Source organism: Desmodus rotundus, chromosome 7 (assembly GCF_022682495.2).
Source record: "Desmodus rotundus isolate HL8 chromosome 7, HLdesRot8A.1, whole genome shotgun sequence".
NCBI classification, from domain to species: Eukaryota; Metazoa; Chordata; class Mammalia; order Chiroptera; family Phyllostomidae; genus Desmodus; species Desmodus rotundus.
The window spans coordinates 11,709,807-11,728,731 of NC_071393.1; the positions used below are offsets into that span (position 1 = coordinate 11,709,807).

The 18,925-nt window shown below is 52.8% G+C and overlaps 1 protein-coding gene across 5 annotated transcripts in view; it reads right to left on the reverse strand.

Annotated features, from left to right (window-relative positions):
- The window catches only part of ACACB (acetyl-CoA carboxylase beta), a 94,274-nt gene that overhangs the window by 36,290 nt on the left and 39,059 nt on the right, over nucleotides 1-18,925 (reverse strand). For all 5 annotated transcript variants that reach the window (XM_045201029.3, XM_045201028.2, XM_024567216.4 and 2 more), the window contains 13 exons: nucleotides 17,960-18,169; nucleotides 17,503-17,673; nucleotides 15,797-15,958; nucleotides 14,052-14,215; nucleotides 11,846-11,996; nucleotides 11,637-11,740; nucleotides 10,119-10,200; nucleotides 7,681-7,826; nucleotides 6,380-6,530; nucleotides 4,957-5,091; nucleotides 3,307-3,453; nucleotides 1,797-1,985; nucleotides 222-322 (listed from right to left, as the gene is read on the reverse strand). In XM_045201029.3, coding sequence (XP_045056964.2) covers nucleotides 222-322; nucleotides 1,797-1,985; nucleotides 3,307-3,453; nucleotides 4,957-5,091; nucleotides 6,380-6,530; nucleotides 7,681-7,826; nucleotides 10,119-10,200; nucleotides 11,637-11,740; nucleotides 11,846-11,996; nucleotides 14,052-14,215; nucleotides 15,797-15,958; nucleotides 17,503-17,673; nucleotides 17,960-18,169 — 1,913 coding nt within the window. The remainder of the gene's footprint in view (nucleotides 1-221; nucleotides 323-1,796; nucleotides 1,986-3,306; nucleotides 3,454-4,956; nucleotides 5,092-6,379; nucleotides 6,531-7,680; nucleotides 7,827-10,118; nucleotides 10,201-11,636; nucleotides 11,741-11,845; nucleotides 11,997-14,051; nucleotides 14,216-15,796; nucleotides 15,959-17,502; nucleotides 17,674-17,959; nucleotides 18,170-18,925) is intronic.

Below are 18,925 nucleotides of genomic sequence, written 5' to 3' on the forward strand. Positions count from 1 at the left end.
GTTTTATACACTGGCAAACTGAGATGCATAGACGTAAGTGCCTCGCCCGGGATTCCGCCGTCAGGAATGGCTATGCCAGGACCACAGTCAAGGTCCCCTGACCCCATGCGCTGTCTCCCAGTTCGAGCCTGCCCTTCAGAGACCCGCAAAGCACCACCCTGGTGCGATACACAGGATGACTCAGTGGGACAACCGCACCCCACGGCGAGCCCGAGATTCACCTCTGGACCAGCTGCACGATGCTCTGGGTGTTCATGAAGAAGACTTCCCGGTCAGCCTTCCGCTGCAGCGTGGCCGCGTGGCAGTCCAGGATGGTGGCTATCTGGGTGGGGAAAGGACAGGTCTGGTCACTCATGACCACACAATCCAGTCGTCACACGGAAGTCACCCAAAGCACCCACCACAGGCTCCTGTGGGAGTCCCACCTGAGGCTCATTTGAAAAAAGAAAACTCCAGCCCCAAAGCCCTCTGGCCACCCAGAAACAGCTCCATTCATCCCACTCGATGCATCGCTTGAGGAATCCAAGAACCCAGAGTGACAGTAACGCCATGAAGACACGCACCCGTTTGTGTTACACCTGTCCACGAACATGAGAGCTCCCGGAGAAGAGGAGAGGGGAATTTCCAAACCCAGGGAGCATAAGGGTGCTGCAGGGGGGGGGGGGTCCTATTTTTACCATTGGTTTGAATGTTATTGACACATTGTTTTTGGCAACAAAGATATTTTAAATGTAAAAACCGTCATCAATGACAAACTGCTCAAAGGCCCACACGTGTACTTTTCTCGGGGGGTGGGTCCTTTGGAGGTTCGCTTTTATTTTGAGTGAGGATATAACTCATCTACAACAGCCCCCCTTAAAGTACACAATTAATTTAGTGGTTTTTAGCACGTTTGCCAAGGTGCGCAAATATCACCTCAATCTAATTGGACAGCATTTCGTCCCCCCGAAAGGTACCCGGTCACCCTCCCCACTGTCCTTCTCCCAGGCCCGGGCAGCCATCAGTCAACTTCCGTTCTCCATGGACTTGCCTGCCCTGGACACTTTCATGTAGATGGAACCACGTAACATGTGGTCTTTGGTGACTGGCTTCTTTCACCTACCATTTTTCAAGATTCTTCCATGTGGCATGAATCATATTTCATTCCTTTCAATGGCCGAACAACAGTCCAACCTCTAGAGAGGCTGACCTCTGGCAATGACCTTTGCTGACCTCTAGCTGCCCCAATCACTAAGGTGTGGGTGGGGGAAGGAGGGTGGTAGGCAGCCCTGCCAAGCAGACAGAGGGCACGAAGGGAAACTGGCAGAGGGGGTGCTGCTAAACAAGAATTATCTTTAAAAGACTTGATACAAGCAACCAAAAAAGAATAAGGCCAATGTAGAATTGTTAGATATTTCTAAGCCACCCCGAAATGGTTTCCATTTTAAAAAAATAACATATATACATATAGTTGCAAGATTATCACCTTACAAAACTACAGGGAGAGAATCTAAGCTACAAACTAGCAAGAAACACTCACAACTTCCTTATTTCAGCCAGCCTATTTTTGGAAAATGTTCAGTCTATTTATTCCAGTTCTGAACCCGAGTTTTATGGAGTGAGGCTGTTTATGTTCATCGAAACACCTGTGGCAGGGGGGGACCTGCCGGGATGCCACAGAGAAGGCTCGAAAGAAAACTCTCAGCCCCCAACATCTCGGGCTGTGAGTGAGTTTCATGAAGCCCAACTCAAAAAGAGGACAGACGTGCAGACTGACCGGGAGCCTAGGAGCCACCGGGCTCGGCGCGGGCACCCACCTGCTGGCTGGGGAACTGGCAGAGCACTGAGGTGATGTTGCTAGCGTACTGGGCCATCACCCTGCGGACCAACTTCTCCACAGGGGCAGGGATGCGGCCCGACACACTGGTCATGATCTCCTGCAGCTCCAGCAGTGGCAGCGACGGGTGGCGGAGGGTCATCATGAGCTTCTGCACCCACTCCTTCAGCTGCAGTGGGGACACAGCATTGGCCAGAGGCCCTGCGGGATGTGGGCACTGCCATCCACCACAGGGCACCCAACACACTCAACCCATCCAGGCCCCATGCACCCGAGTGGCCGAAGATCTGGACCCACAGACTTTGGAACAGTCCACAGTGGAAGGGCCCCTGACTACACAAGGGTACCCAGTTTCCCCACCTAGGAAGCCCCCACTCCGCTCTGTAGGCACCCAGACCACCAGCCTAGTGTGAGGCTGGAACATAAGGCCCCACGTAGAGCTAATGTCTTCAGGACACTTAGTGCCCGGCCTCTGTTTGCACCTTCGCATTTGATCCTCAGAAACAACCCTGCCAAGTAGGTACAAGCCTCATTCCCATTTTACAGATGAGGACACCGAAACGCAGAGAGGTTAAGTAAGTTACCCAGAGCCACCCAGCCAGCAAGAGCAAAGCTGGGGTGCTAAGTCAGGCCACCTGGCTCCAGAGACTCATAAAGTGCTTATGAGGTTTAGAAATAAAATGCTGCAGGCACGAACAAGTGCAAAGACTAAATAAAGGTTTCAATGAACACAACCACAATTAGGCAGCACAGCAGAGGGGTTAAGAGCATGGACTCCGAAGCCAGACAGCTAGAGTTCAAATCCCATCCTTGACTCTTTAAGGGTGAAACACGGCAAGTGTCTCAGCCTCTCTGTGCCTCAGGTTCCTCGCCTGTAAAACGGAAGCAGTAGGAATTCCTACCTCACAGGTTGTTGGGAAGATTGAGCGACAATAAATGTTAAGCGCTCAGAGGAGTAGTTGGCACGTAGTATGTACGAGACACGGGTTGGTCCCTGTTATTACCCCGGGATTTGCTATTTTCAGATCGAATAGGACGCACACAGTTTTATCACTCCTGCTGGTGGGCTTGGTGTCATGGGTCCTTCATGGGGGGTCTGCAAATTTGAGAACATATTTCTCTCCAGAGCGAGTAGACCGAAGGCCCGTGGGACGGTGACCCGGGAACGGTGTGTCCCATCACAGTGCTGCCCTCCTCTCTCTAAAAGCGTGGCCCACCCGGGGCCCTTTCCTAACCACCGCTTGAGTGCTCTCAGTGCCGAGCTGGACCAAACTCTCACTCTTACAACAGTTTATCCTCAAAGAGAAAAGCCCCTGATGGGCACAAATGGAGAAACGGGTCTTTCATAAAAACAGCAGAGGACTGACTAACCATTTTCTTGTCCTTACATCAGTGAAGACCTCTGACCTCACGGAGTGGACCCTTCCAGCTCATCACCTGGACCTACACACTCCCTGAGAATACACGCCCACCCTTCGCCCGTGACCTACCTTTATGGTAAACACGGGCTCGGGCAGGCAGTAGCCGTTCATGACGTTCATCAGGTTTTCCAGGGCGCTGTGGAAGACCTGGTTCAGTTTCTCCCCCATGATGGGCAGAGTTGGCTGGTGGGGGAGCTCTCCTGTGAATGGCCGGGCCTGATGAGACATGACAAGATCCAGAGGTCAAGGCCGCCGTGGCCTCCTGACTGAGACAAGCCGAGGGCCGAGGCAGATCTACAAGTGCGCAACAGCCTCAGGATGAAGCGGGAGAAAACAAACAGAAGAAGACATGTTGGAAAGGGAAAATTGTCAAATTCACACCCCTATGCGGTTTTCCAAGTCCTCCCCTTTGCAAATATCGTCATAAATCGTGCCCCCCGAGTAGTTTTGGAGGGGGGCTGGATTTCTTTGCTTTGCTCTGCTTTCTCACGTAGATGAGCTCCCTATTTTCTCCATGTATTTTCAGTCTCTGTGGTGTCCCAAAGATAAACACCTAGCAGGATAAAAATTTATAGAAACCCCATACAAAGGTACATGATTTTTGTAAATTGTAAACACTTAGCCTCAGAGCATCAAAACGTTAAAAACTTCCCAAAAGGGCAAGATGGGCTTAACATGCCCCTTCGTCTATGAAGTCCCTCTGTAAGTACCCACTGACCACCCACTACCTGTGAGACCCTGGGCCCAGGAGGCTTGGGACATCCGTTCTACTGGCCTGGACCCCTCAGCTTCCTGCCCCCGCCCCCCAACCCTCCTCTCGTACTTGAAGAGCTAACTAGAGGGTTTTCTTCTCTACAATTGGATGCTGGCTTCTCCACAAGGCCTCCCACAACCAGGGCCAAAGGCGGCCTGCTGATGGACTTCCTGAACTGAATCGCAAGGGGCTCACGGCCCACAGGCATGCACGAGCCCGCAGGGAGCCAGCCCTGCCCCTGCCCCTAGCCCAGGAACCGTCTGCTGAAGGGGTCACGCTGCCGGCACCCATGACCTACAAAGGCCCGGTCTCTGTCTAGCTTTGGGAACCTCCGAAAGAGAATAATAAAGAGAATGAGAAGAAAACAAACCAAACTCGAATAGAATTGTCTGTGGAAAAGAAACAATTTGATTTTTGAAAGTACTTTTCTGGCTTTTTTCCTGGGCATGTGTACTGATAATCGCAGAGAAAAGAACAATACACGGATGAGTGACAGGCCACCTCCTGTCTGCATGGGTCACTTAGAAGGGTATAAACAGTCACCAAGACCTGTTTTCTGAGTGCCCACTGTGTCCCGAGCACTACTGGGTAAAAGCTCATGGCAGGGGAGAGGGTGAGCCGTGAGAACATCTGGGGGAGGGTCCTCCCAGGCAGAGGAACCAGGTAGCAGGTGGAGGGGTCTGGCCTGTATAAGCGAAGGGGGAAAGAGAAAGAAAGTGGGGACAGCTTGTCTGGGGTCTTGCAGGTCATCAGAAGGACTTGGTTTTATTCTAAGCAGGACAGAGAGCCGCTGAGAGGGCTTTGAGCAAAGGAGGGCACGTCTGTACATCATGTTGGCTGCAGAGGTGATGCGGGGAAGCAGGGAAAGAGCCGGGGGCCTCGAGTCTGCTCTGCTCACCGGACAGGCAGCCGGAGGCCATGGGCGCGCCTGAGCCAGCCTGGGGGCTGTGCCGGGCGCTACGTACCGGGTGCACTTTAGAGGGGTCGTCGAGCTCCAGCCTGGCCACCACACAGCCCGCTTCCAGCACGGCGCCCGGGCGCTTGATGTACTTCACCCGGCCACTCTCCTGCACGTTCAGGGACATGATCATCTTCATCACCTGTTGTGCAGAAAGAAGAAATGAGACAGAGCCCACTAGGGCTGGCCTGTGCGTGACACTCATTCAGAGCTAGTCACTCTGGGGCAGGGCCGGAGTTCCTTACGTAGACCGACTCCCAGGGCGGAGCTAGCTGGAAGGATAGAGGGAACTAGCAGTTCCCCAAAGCCAGGCACGGTGCCATTCACAGCCCTCTCCACCTGCAGAGCCAGCTGGGGAGCTGGGTTTTACGGCCGTTTTACAGATGTAACAACTATCTTTATTGGGAAGTAAAGCCTCTCTGTGAGAACCCCAGTTCGATCATCTCACGGTGGGTGGAGAGCACACACGTTCCCACAACGTGGTGCGTTTGTGACCCACTGCTTTGCTCGACATAGTGGGAAGCCCTCTGGGGAACAGTCAATGGAGCAAAGAATGCGTGGCACAGTTCGGTCGGTCAGCAGTCCGTTTCCGTGGCCTGAGAGCCTGGCCATGCAGACTGGATGCACTGTGCTACCGTGGAGTGGGCGACAGGCACTCAGCCCGGTGATCCTTGGCTCAGCAGGTCACAGAGTGGGCACCTGAGTCAGGTAGGACTGGGCTGCAAGCCCAGAGCCCCATGCGTCACTCTGCGACCTCCAGAAGGTGCCTTCCCTCTCTGAGCCTCCATCTCCCCTCTGGTAAAATGAGGAGTAATGACCATCTGGCTTCACAGGGCTCGTAGAAGGGCTCAGCAAGAGGAAGAACTTGGCCCACAGTTCCTGTGTTTTCACTGCCATTATCATTATTGTTTCCCCTGGCAGCCAGGAATGGAGGCCGTGTGTGAATCCTGGCTGTACAGGACCTGGAGGGAGTTTCTAGCCTACACGGACCCCGTTTCTTCATGTGTGAGATGGGGGTCACACCCGTGCCTGTCTCCTAGGATGGCTGGGCAGACTGAAGAAGGTAATTAGAGATAGGTGAGGTGCTTCGAATAGCGCCTGCCATGTGGTGTTCGCAAGTGAGGGCCCAAGACTTTTCAATCGCCACCGTCATTCTTACTCATCGGTTCTTAATCATTTCCAGGGAGGTGTGCCTGTTTAAGGTTTTTCCCTCTAAATATTGCAGGGAATCTGGGTCGTGTGCCACCCACTGGCTCTCTGAGGAATTTGTAGCCAGTGGCCCAGGTAAGAGGTGAGGATCATTTGCAGAAGCAATGCCGAATGGACAGCCCTCCCTGGGGGAGCGGGGAGTGGGGAGTGGGGGAGGTGGGGTGGGGGGCAGCGGAGGGCTGATACAGGCAGCCCAGCCCCAGGACCTGGTCTGTGCTCACCTCTATCTCAGCGTAGCTGCCCCCCGCCTCCACGTAGCCCCCGTCCTCCACCGTGTACTGCGTCAGCTTCCCAGCCGAAGGGGCTCTCAGCACCGTGGGGTCATTCTCCTTCTCAAACACACATGTCTTGTTGCCGATGGTAATCCGGTAACTGGGAAAGAGGGGAAGCCATCTGCCCAGCAGGCCCGAGCCGGGCTGTCTACAGGCAGCCCTGAGAGCCGCCCTGGGTGCAGCTGAGGGGACTCCACTTTCCCAAACGGTGGTGTTTGACAGTCACCACAAATATATTAGGAGCGAGTTGGGGGAGCAAAGGGTGGGACCCTTTTCTGACTGAAAACTAGTTCCTTTTCCTGACATAATTCCAACAGGCCCAGAGAAGGCAATCAATAAACATTAGTCGATAAATAGTACTGACTAGGGAGAGCATCCCCACGGGTGGACCCTGTAGTAATCTTGAATATTTTCAGCAGATAGAATATGGGTTAAAAAGAGGAGATACAATCACTGCTCTGGGGTGAATCTGGTATGTCTTCTTTGATGAAGGATTGGGGAGGGAGACTACCTCTCTACCTTGAGCTGTCTCAGACATGGGGCCTCTAGCAGTCCCACCCCTCCCCAACTGAACTCTCCTTGGCCTGGGGGGCTGTGCTACCTGGTCAGCAGGGCGGCCCACATTCACCATGCAAGCCCACGGTGGTCAGATAAGCCAGAGCAAAGGGTGTCTGGGTCCACTTCACGAGGCCCCTGTGCTAAGTGCCCCTAGGACATCCTATATTTCTCCCACCTGGGCTCACGGCGACCCTTCCTGCCATGGTCTGCGTCCTCAATATGTCACCTTCCCTGACAGGCCCCTCAAGTCATGACCACAGTTCTATCCCAACATCCAGCCTGACGTCCGGTACTAGCAGACGCTCCCTAAACAGCTGCTGCCCTAACTGGGTGGTGGCATCTCCTCTGAGCCCAGGGTTGCGTTAGATGGGGTGGATGCTGCAGCTCAGATGTGGGCAGCTGGCCCTGCACCCCACACCTCAAACGCCGTGGAGCTGAGCCACAGTCCCCTCAGCTCTGAACCCTCCCAGGTCACTAGGAAAGGGCCCCCTGGGCACCTCCCACAAATGCCTGCCAGTTGCGTGGAATTCCAGCCACAAGATTAACCTCTTTCCACGGGCCCCAGCATCCACCGGGCAAGGCACTTTATCTGAGACCCTCGGGCTGCAGGAAGGGTGGCTTTGCATTGTCACCCCCACGGGAGAGCGCTGGCTCTGTGGCCCGGCCCCCAGTGGGATGCGTGCCCCACGCACCTGTCCACCTCCTCCTTCATGTAGGTCGTGTAGCTGTTACCACCGTAGGACAGCAGAAGCCCGCCGTCATTCAGCCGGTGGGCGTCGATCTCGATGTGACAGCCATTCATGATGAGGACGAACATGGTTAGAGACTGCCGGGCCACCTGTGGGGACAGGTTCAATGTCCCCACCTGAGCTCAGGATGTCTGCTTGTCCCTGTGCCCCCAAACACTGTCTCGCCTTCCCCAACCAGGAGCCAGGGCTAGTGGCCACTGTAGGGGTGCCAGGGTGGACACCTGGCCTGTCCCGTCCCAGCCCTCACTCACCTGGAGGGGAAGCTGACAGGGAGCGAGCCTGCAGAAAGTGCGCCATTCCTGCCCCGTGGGTGGGCTGATGGCCGCTGGCCGAGGGCCGAGTCCCGCCAGCCACCTCTCACCACCCGTGCACTCTCCTTCTGCGTCCCGCCCCCACGCGTCAGCCCCCAGCAGGGACGCCCGGGGCAGCAGGGCCACGAGGGGGGCTCGTGTGGGCGAGATAGCCCTGGGGACTCCACCAGTGACGTGGGCCAGGGCTCTGCTCCCCAGACATGGCTCTGCCCCGGGGTCTCCAAGACATGTGGGACACTTGAGAGAGGCACAGGTGGCCGGGTCTCAGCTTTGCCTCTCAACCTGACATACTGGCCCCATTTGGCTGTCAGCACATGGGCGTGTTCCCTCTCAGAAAACTAACGCCCTGAAGAGCCCTCACCCTATAAAATACATATTTGAGACCAAAGATAGCGAGAAACGTAGGAATACATTATTGCATTATTTATGGTGACAGTAAGAACCAAACTCGCTATCCAACAACCTTGCAATGAAATAAATACTCGAGACCTACTCTGTCGAATGTGGTAGCCCCTGGACACTTGTGGCTATTTAAACATAAATATGAAAATTAAATAAAACGTAGAATTAACAGTTTCAGTTGCCACATCGCAAGTGCTCAAGAGCCACAGGTGGCCCTTCCTGGACAGCTCAGGTCTGCAGCACCTCCATCCCTCCTGTAAGTTCTACCGGAGCACCGCAGACCCCCACTGACCTCTGCCTTGTGACCTCGCCTTTGCAAAATCAGCGCCGGGAGCAAACTAACAAATAACGGAAACGCGATGGTAAAATGTTAACAGGGATTGCCTCCGGGTGCCGATGCACACTGCATTTGGTTTTCTGATGCTTTATTCTTGTTTGAAATTGTGAAACTTTCTATGAGTATGCACCGTATGTCATACCAAGTTGGGGGCACCCAGGCCCCCAAAGGTAGCCAGGAAGCCTTGGGGGCAAAAGGGAAGTGGTTTTATAGCACACTCCCGTGGATAACATGCTTGTTGGGCTGAATTAAGCCTAAAAATCTCTAAAGTTGAAAGTTCAATGCATGTTCGGCAGTATTCAAAATAAAGTAAAAGAAAATAAAAACCCAGCCTCAGAAGCAGGCTTGAACTCCGTCCTCTTTTCCATCCTCAGAATGGGAGACTGGAAGTGCTGGGGAGGTCTTGGCTTCCTGGGGACACTTTGCCCCCGCAGGGCACCCCCTACTTGGACCCTCGGCCTCACCCTGCACCCGCACCTCTCAGATGCTCCTTGGCTTTCTCTGCTGATTTGGGTCCGGACGGCCCGGGAAGGGCCATCTCAGTGACCTCTGCTGGAAGAGAGCAACCCTGAGTAGCTCCAGGGATGCCAGAGGAAGCCCAGGAAGAGGTCAGAACCCCGCACACGGACTCTTGGGGCGGAGACAGGACAAAGCCAGGCTCACAGGCCTTGCCCAGCAACAGCCCTACTCACGCTCCATATGTTGGATGGTGTTCCCCAAATTCCTAACTGGTACCCCAGAAGGTGACCTGATTTGGAAACAGGGTCTTGCAGACAAGTTTGTTAAGAGGAGATCATACTGGACCAATCCAGTATGTACCAGAGGAGTGTTCTAGAGGAGAAGAGACCCAGAGACGCAGGCACGGAAGGAAGACGGTGTGAAGACAGATAGACACGCCCAGAGAAAAGAGGGCCACGTGAAGCCCGAGACAGGGACTGGAGTGAGCTCTGCCAGCCAGGAGCCCCGAGGACTGCCCACAACCATCAGAAGCTGGGAAAGCGGAGGACGGGCTCCCCTGGAGCCTCCAAAGAGACCAGGCCCAGCCCACGCCTTGGTTTTGGACTTCAGGCCTCCAGAACTGAGAACGAATTTCCCTTTTTTGAAGCCACCGGTTGGCGGTACTTGGTTACGGCAGCCACCATGCCTTGTGCGTATTGCCCAAGTCTATGCATTCTCAAACCCAGAGCATCCAGGTTTCAAGGTCATGGGCTGCCTGGGGCATCCTGAGGCCCAGGCATGAGAAAACCCACTCCAGGGATGGCACAGGAATAGAAACTCCCTCCCCCAGGACTCGGGGGTGTTGGAGGCATCCGAGAAACGCAGGTCTTTACCTTGAGGATGTACTTAAAGCCTCCGTAAATCAATTCCACGTCCACGGTGTTCCGCAGGGATGCTGCAGGGAGGACCTGGCCCCTAAAGGAGAAGACAGACTGCAGTCAGCCTGGAAGTGACTGGGAGCTCTGCGGCCATCCCCGCCCCCGGCCTGAAGCACCATCACACCTGACTATACTAAACACACCTGACTGTACTATAAAAGCTACATCTGGCCATGGCCAGTGTAGCTTGGTTGGTTGGAGCATCATCCCATAAACCAAAAGGTCACGGGTTCGATTCCCACTCAGGGCACCTGCCTGGGTTGTGGGTTTGGTCCCTGGTCAGGGCGTGTAAGAGAGGCAACTGATCGAAGTCTCTCTCCCTCTCACTCTACCTCCATTCCCATCTCTCCAAAATCAATGAGCATGTCCTCAGGTGAAGATTAAAAAAAAAAAATCTAAATCTGATTAAAAGGCAAGAAACAAGTGTCATCTCAAGGAGGCTGACATTCCTCAGAACTCAGGGAAACTGCACTTCCTGAAGGATGGGAAATTTCAAAAGCGTTTTCAGGAAGCTAAGTCCATGAGAGCTTCCTCTCAAAGGATCCTGGGTGTGGAGGGAACCCTGCCGCCTGCTTAGGAAGAAACCAGCGCCCGGACTGCAATTCTACTTCTGTTCCGAAGCACGATAACCAAGCGCTAAAAACATAGCCTTTTCCTTTTGGAAGCCTCCTCTGCCTCTCACAGAGATTCTCATCCTCGGGCAATTTTTACCTCTACCCTTGGGACACCTGGCCACATCTGGAGACATATTTGAATGCCGTGAGGTCAGCAGTTTGGATCTGATTATCCTGACTCTGGGGGAGAGGGGATGCTAGGATGGGGCCAGGGACACTGCTAACACCCCGCGCTGCACAGGACCGCCCCACAGCACAAAATGATCCAGCCCAAAATGTCAGTGGGGCTGAGGCTGAGAAACCCCGGCCTGGCCCAGCAGCAAGCGCCTGGCCGCTTCCACGCTGGTCCATTCCACTAGGCACCTTTTTCCCCCCGTGCAGTGATTTTAGAGGGAGAGAGAGAAAGGGAGAGAGAGGGAAAAACGTCGGTTTGTTGTTCCACTGATCTATGCATTCATTGGTTGACTCTTGCTTGTGCCCTGACCAGGGATCGAACCCACCACCCTGACATATGGAGGCGATGCTCTAACCAACTGAGCTCCCCAGCCAGGGCCACCAGGCACCTTCTGATTCAGGTGAGGGTCTGGGAGAGACCAAAACACAGCCTGTGACTCTGACAACATACCTGACACAAGTCAGCACACGACAAATAAACATATAACTATCTCTATTTTCACCACCACCTTGGCATTGAGAATCCCATCTCCCAGGCCTCTTCCAGGCCAGCCCAGGATTCTCCCAGGGATTTCAGAGGCAAGCACATAGGAGGGGTTCACTCACCTCCTGGAGGCTGATTCGCACCCAAATAACTTGCCACTCACACATTGCCCAAAGGGAAAAAAATTACCTGCACGCCTACCTTTCCAGCGAGTGTAAGAAATCCGTCATGCAGGTTCTGAACATCGCATCGGCCACGTTCAAGGCTCCGCACACCACCCCGAGCATGATGTCTGGCTTTTCCGCCTAGGAGAGACCCTGCACTTCAGTACCCACAGCAATCAAGCCCCCAGGGTGCTCGGGCGTGGGGCGGCTCTCCGCGATTGCAGGAGACGCGTGTGCAGCCCTCACCTGCACTTTCTCAGCGATGAGGTGATCCAACCACCCAGTGTCGATGTCGTTGTTCTGGAAACTCTCCGTCTCCAGGAGGTTAATGAGGTACTCCACGGTGGTCCTGAAGTCGCCCCGGATGGACAGTTCCTTCAAAGCCACCACCATGTTCCTTGAGGGGACAGGCACATAGGTTATTTCCTGCATTAGCACACGGGGCTCCCGCACGGATCCCAGAGAGCCAGAACCACACAGACATTAAGGGGGTCCTCAGTCGGACACCCTGGGCTCATCTCAGCTCCAGCATTTACTGGTCGGGTGACCCTGGGCAAGTGACTTACCTGCCGGGGCCTCAGTTTCCTCATCTGGAAAATGGGGAAATAACCCTGACTCCACACAGGGGCTTGAGGATTAAAATGAGCCAATCCATAAACAGCACCCCGTCACTGATCAATAACTGTCAACTGCTATGACCGTGATTAATTACCATGATTATAATTCTCATTAATCATTGCCAGTCCCCTTGCCTCTCTCTCCCGCTGGACCCATTCACATCCCCGTTTCCCCGAGCTGGTGCCGTCCTCCGGCCGCAGGCACAGCCGCCCTGCCCTGTGTGCACCTGTGGACCCTCCATCAGCCCACTCAGGGTTTGGCTGGTAACCAACTCTCATTTCCCAGGGGGGCTGCCTCCCCCCAGACAGGGCCTCTGGTCCAAGGGCTGACATGGCCACTCCCTGTGAGATCACGGGGACAGTGTTTTGGGGGAGATGAGCCAAAGACAGAGGAGGCATCAGAATGCCTCCCTTTCACACCTATTACAGCATTCCTGGGTGCTGTCGGCAGGCATGCCAAAGGGGCCACAGCCGCCCCACTTTGGGGGCAGAACAATGCAGATACACTGAGGTCAAGTAAGGGTGTCAACAGGCTGCAGGTGTGGGGCTCGAAGCTGCATCTAGGAGTTAAGCCACTGGACTCAGGATGACCGTCTGTGCCCGTTTGCTGAGGACCTGGCCAGTGTTAGCCTGAGAAATCCGCCAGTCCCAGGAACACAGGGGAAACTGACCCCCCTGCTGGACACTGAGAGCAGCACAAAGAGCTGGAATGTTTTCCTCTGAATCCTGCTTGAAGCTGCCACTGGTCATTCATTCACCGCCTGAGACAAGCCACATACCCCATTCCATTTGGAGTAGGCTGGACCAGCTGCCCTCCTCCCCTCCCGCTATTCATTCTTAGTTGCTGCAATTCTCTCTAAGCTTCAGGGTCTCAGTTTTTTACTGCACACGATTAAAACTAATTATTTGAAGTTAGTTAAAAAAAAAAAAAAAAAAGCCCACTCATCAAAACCACCAAGCTCAATTTAATTCATGGCTAAGTGCCCAGGCCAAATGGATTTTAATGTTTTTTAAATAAAATGTCCACAATGCCTTTTGGATTTTTCACTCTAAAGTGGGATTTTTTTCACCCACCAACATACGAACATTGAGCTACCATGGGAACTGGTTTTGACCTCTTTGCACCCAGGTCAAGGCAGGAAAAAGATGCGTTTTGGAATTCGGGGGCCCCTTTGTTAACATGGGTTTCTCCAGGAACTACTGATGAGATTTAAATTTAAAGGAGATCCCCGCTCCCATACACACACACCTTTTTTTAAAAAAATCTATAGCACCCAGGCTAGTGTGGCTCAGTGGATTGAGTGCTGGCCTGCAAACCAAAGGATCACCGGTTCGATTCCCAGTGAGGGCACATGCCTGGGTTGCGCGGGCCAGGACCTCAGTAGGGGGCACATGAGAAGCAACCACACATCAATGTTTCTCTCCCTCTCTCTCTCCCTCCCTTCCCCTCTCTCTAAAAATAAATAAACAAAATCTTTAAAAATAGATAAAATTAAATTAAAAATTATAAAAAGCTATAGTACTCAGCACCTTTTAAACTTTTAGAATCACCTTGAACATTCTTTGGACCTCCTTCAAGTTCAACCTGCAATAGCTCAAGAGCAATGACCTTGGACAGGTCATATTACTTCATGGATCTCAAACACAGGAAGAGGGCAGGCTTGGTCCTTGCACTTTAGCTCAGGGTGTTTGAACAGGGTTTGCAGTGCGAGTCACCCCCTGGATCTCCTAGCTTCCTCCTGCATCTGCAGCCTCAGGCTAACTTTGAGTTTCTTAAAGGATGAAAGGCACAGGAAGAGGGGAGGAAGGAAAAAGGGGAGAAGGGAGATACTGACGAAATGGCCTCTTCCCGGTTCTCTCCCCAGGAGAAGCAGTGCCCGAACTGGGAATCGGCAAACTCGTGTAAGCCACCGGCAGCAGCCACGCTGAAATAACCCCACACGTTCTTGCTGCTGCGGAAATTCAGTTCCTGGACTGTTCCAGAGCTCGGCTTAAACCCCTAGAGCCCAGACAAAAAAAAAAAAACAAATATAGCAAAACAGAAGGAGTCATTACTCCAAATATATTTCCATCCGACTTAAACCCTGGAAAAACCCAAGAACCTGTGCCACAACCAAAAAGTTAGCATAATCAAGAAAACACGGATGCTGCGCTGGCCAGGTAGCTCAGTTGCATAGAGCATCATCCCAATACAACCTAAGATTGTGGGTTCGATCCCCAGTCGGGGCACATACAAGAAGCAACCAATGAATGCATAAATAAGTGGAACAACAAGTCTATGTTTCTTTCTCAAATCAATCAATCAATCAATCAATTTTTTAAAAGAAAAAAACATTGATACCTCTTATCAGGGATGTGGGTGTATCTGTCTGTGTATCACATCAGCATATCAATGCATGTGATTCTTACTTTACAAAAACGATTTGAAAAAATAACAACCAAGTTAGAATGGGGGAAGAATGTAAAGGTGTGACATGGGAGAACGTGATTTGTTAGGGAACTGAGTGAAGGAACATTCTGATTTTATACTCTTGACATTGTCAATAATAAAAAATTTAAATGAAAGAGGTTGGATTTCAGATTCTGGACTATGAAAATTCCAGCAGATAAAGAAATCCAGCGTTAGCCTAGCTGATGCTGACACATCGAATTCCCTTGGGGGGGGGGTCCCGTCCACCCTCTGAGTGTAATTTTAGTAATGGGGGGTGGACCTGGACCTTCTCTCTGGGATTAGGGCTCCTAAAGTGAGTGGTGGAGGCAGTGGTCTTGGCAGGTGCCTGGAGGTGAGAGAGAGAGAGTTCCAGGTGCCCAGGAACTCCGCCACCTGGTCCTGCGTCCACCCAGGCACCTGCGAACAAGCCATCAGCGCTCTGAAAAATCCCCGTTTTGCTTGTCCACCACCAGTCAGCTGTGCGCTTGCAGCCAAAGGGCCCTAAACTAACGTTGCTCCCATCCTATACAAGTCTGTAATGAAAGGGAGAAGGGGAAAAACAAGCCTCTCCTACCCCAAGGTTCCCGAATGTGCTCATTACACAGGTTGCGGTAGGTTCTAGAGATGACGTGACAACCAACCCTTAGGAAAGCATGTAAAACTGTGACAGATGCCAGCTGGCTTAAGGCGCAAGGAAGAACAAGTCACAGAGAGTCTCCGTACACTGGGCCAGACTGCACTGAGAATGCAGCAAAAACTCCAAGGAGCCAGGCTCTAAGCCCACTGCTTGTCCTAAAGATGGACATGGCCTTTGGAGTCCCCGTCAGGGCCTGGCCAGGGCCTCAGCAGGTCCCAGGCTTGAGGCATTAGGCAAGTTACCCCAACCTCTTGATTTGTAATGGGGGGTAACAACGCCCAGCGCCAGTACATCAGCAGTGAGGCATATGAAGGGATATGCATGGCACACACTCCGTGTCAATAAACCGTGACCTGCTCCCCTCTCACACCTCCACTTCCTTATCTGTAAACTGAGAAGCCAGGGGAGAAGGGAACAAACCTCTCTCACCCCAAGTCCAAGGCTAAGGCCGGGGGTCTGCCCCACACCAGGAGACTGGAGATGGCAGAAGCAAGGGGACCCCCACAACTTGCCTCATCGGGATTTTCACTGGTGATTCTGGCTGCAATAACGTGGCCTCGGGGGATGGGCGGGTTGGAAGGGGCGTCGAAAGAAATGGGCGTCATCCCCCACGGTGACTCTCCGTACAGAAGGCGGATGTCTTTCAGCCGGTGTAGCGGCACACCCATGGCGATCTGAAATCAAGAAAGCCGTCCCAGGGCTGAGAGTCCCACGGGACCCCTGCCCCCAAACACCAAGCACAGTGCTGGGTGAGCTGGAGGGGGAGGTCCCATGAACGATGGCAGATACGCTGAGCACCTCGTGCTCACACAATGCTGCTAGACGGTGGCAGGAGCGGCAAAGAAAGAAAAAGACAGAGGCCTGACTTTGCTCCCATGGAGCAAACCGTGCCCCTGGGAAAAGAAGCAACATTCGTGAAACACCACCACATGGCAAGAAAATACACATGACAAATACACGAGACTTCAGGGCCCTGGAGGGCGAGAAGGAAAGGCACCCAGAAGCGGGATTACAGGTTTCGCGAAGGACGCAGGGAAGCTGGGTGAGAAGAATGAGTAACAACCAGACCGTTAAGGACGCCAGCTCAGCCAAAGGGTCACACCTAACGTGCTGAGTCTCGTGACGGGACACGTGAAAAAGGACATCATATGGAAGAGACTGATCAGGAAGAGAAAACCAAGTGGAGGGACGTTCTGCCCGAACCCTTCACAAGGCCAAGGTCAGCCTAAGATTGAGGGACGTGGCAGCAAAATGCGACACGTGGCCCTGGCTTTAAAAAACAAACAAGAAACAGCCGCCCATTCGAGGAAATGTTAATGCGGGCGGTAATATCAGACAGGTATGTGGCATCGTAACGGAACGCCCTTGTTCTCGGGAGGCCCCGGGAAGTGCAGTGTTTAGAGGCAAAGCAGCAACGAAGGTTCAAGTCAAAACATCTCTCAAAAGGCTGAGCCAGGGGAATAATTACACAAGCACACCGTAGAGAGAAAGCAAATGGGGCGAGATGCTAACAATGGGTGGACGTGGGCAGAGTATGGGGTTCACATGTATTATCCTTGCAACTTTTTGGAAGGTTTCAAACTAGAAAAACTAAAAGCAGAATAAAAGTTCTGGTGGGACAAGGAAGGGGGGAAGGAAGAAGACATTAATAAAAATCATTGAGTTCCAATGCAAGCAGGCATTCCTACCTCTGGGTCACAAGTTCTCAATGTGGGGTGATACTGCCCCCCAGGGGACAAATACTTGCTCTTAGCGGGGTGAAAAAATCTTACTCTTTGTATGTATAAAGCACAAATGTATCTATAGTACCCAGACAATATGCAGTATACCTATGATATTAAGATTTCATGAGGGGAGAAATTAGGAGGAAAAAATGTCTAAAAGTCTCCTGCAGGGGGCGACAATGAAACGAAGGTTGAGAAACACATCTCTGGGTCTCTGAGTGGGTATCGGGGTCCACAAATGCCCTGAAATTGCATGCAATGTATTTTTCCAGGCAGAAGGTCGGTGACTCTTGCCAGTTTCTCAAAGGACTAGATGGCAGACAAAGGTGACAAACCACATCACGTTCTCCGCGTTCAGGGCCCGTAGTGCTAGGTACACATCCAGTCACTCCCCAGGGACAGTCAGCCAAGAGGGGCGGGAAGGCCCGGTCTGCGTAGGACAGGGGCCCCGCCCTGGGCAGAAGAAGCCCCCGGGCCTGGAGCGGTTTCCTCACCTGCAGCTGGGCAGCCGGCAGGTTGACATCGGCGATCATTTCCGTGCAGGGGTGCTCCACCTGCAGGCGGGGGTTCAGCTCCAAGAAGTAGAAGCTGCCATCCTGGCTGTACAGGTATTCCACCGTTCCCGCGCTCACGTAGCCCACTGTCTTGGCCAGGCGGACGGCACACTGCAAAGAAACAGAGACCAAACGAGGGGTGTCCAGCAGTTTTCTGGGGTCGCTTTCATAGTGGCTTATGAGCTCCCCCATCACATGCAGATTGAGGACCTGCTATGTGTCAGTCACTTCGGGGCCACATGGCTCACACTCCAATAAAGCCAGGCGGAAGCCATGTCTGTGATGGGCCCCGGTCTCATCCACTTTGGAGATACAGGCCGTGGGGAACTCTGGCTAGCTCTGAGCTGAGACAGCCACACCCCTGAGGCTGTCCCACAGCCGGCTCTGCAGAGCCCACCTGCTCCATGAACTCGAACACGGCCGGGGTGGCGATGGTGGCAGGTGCCTCCTCGATGATCTTCTGATGCCGCCGCTGGATGGAGCAGTCTCGCCCAAACAGGGACACGGCGTTGCCGTACTGGTCGGCAAGGATCTGGACCTCCAGGTGACGGGCGTGCTGGGCCAGCTTCATGAGAAAGACGGGGGAGCCCGGGATCTCGCTCTGTACCTGCAGGGAAGGCAGAGCAGCTGGAACAGGGAGTTCTCCAAAGAGAGGGAGAGATGATGGCAGGGACGTCCACGATCTCCTAGTTTTATGTGACTTCTCTGAGATGCTACATTCTCCATTTAAATCCAACGGTGTACAAATACATAACGTAGAAAGCGAAATTTCCCCATAATCCCATGTGCTGTTAAGAGCTGGGTCCAGCCCTGAATGGTGTGGCTCAGTTGAGTGGGTGCTGTCTGGCAAAGAGAAAGGTCACCAGTTCGATTCCCAGTCAGGGCGCATGTGCGGTTGGTCCCCTGTCGAGGCGCATAGGAGAGGCAACCGATCAATGTGTCTCTCTCACATCTTTCTCTCCCTCTCTTTCTCCCTCCCTTCCCCTCTCTCTAAAATGAATAAATAAAGTCTTTCTAAAAAAGAGTTTTGTACAAACTAGATAAGAGTTTAAAGTGCTGTGAAGAATTAATGTGGCTGAGAATAAATGCTGCTACGGTGTCAGTTACTAACTTATCAGGGTGATCACTTCATAAATTACATAAATGCCTAATCACTATGTTATAACCTGAAATGGTTATAATATTGAATGCAATTGAAAACATTTTTAATTTTTTTTTAGAGATTTTATTTTATTTATTTATAGAGAGAGAGGAAGAAAGAGAGAGAGAGCTATATCTCACACACTCCCAAGCTGGGACCTGGCTCGCAATCTAGGCATGTGCCCTGACATGAATCGAACCAGTGAACTTTTGGTCTGCAGGC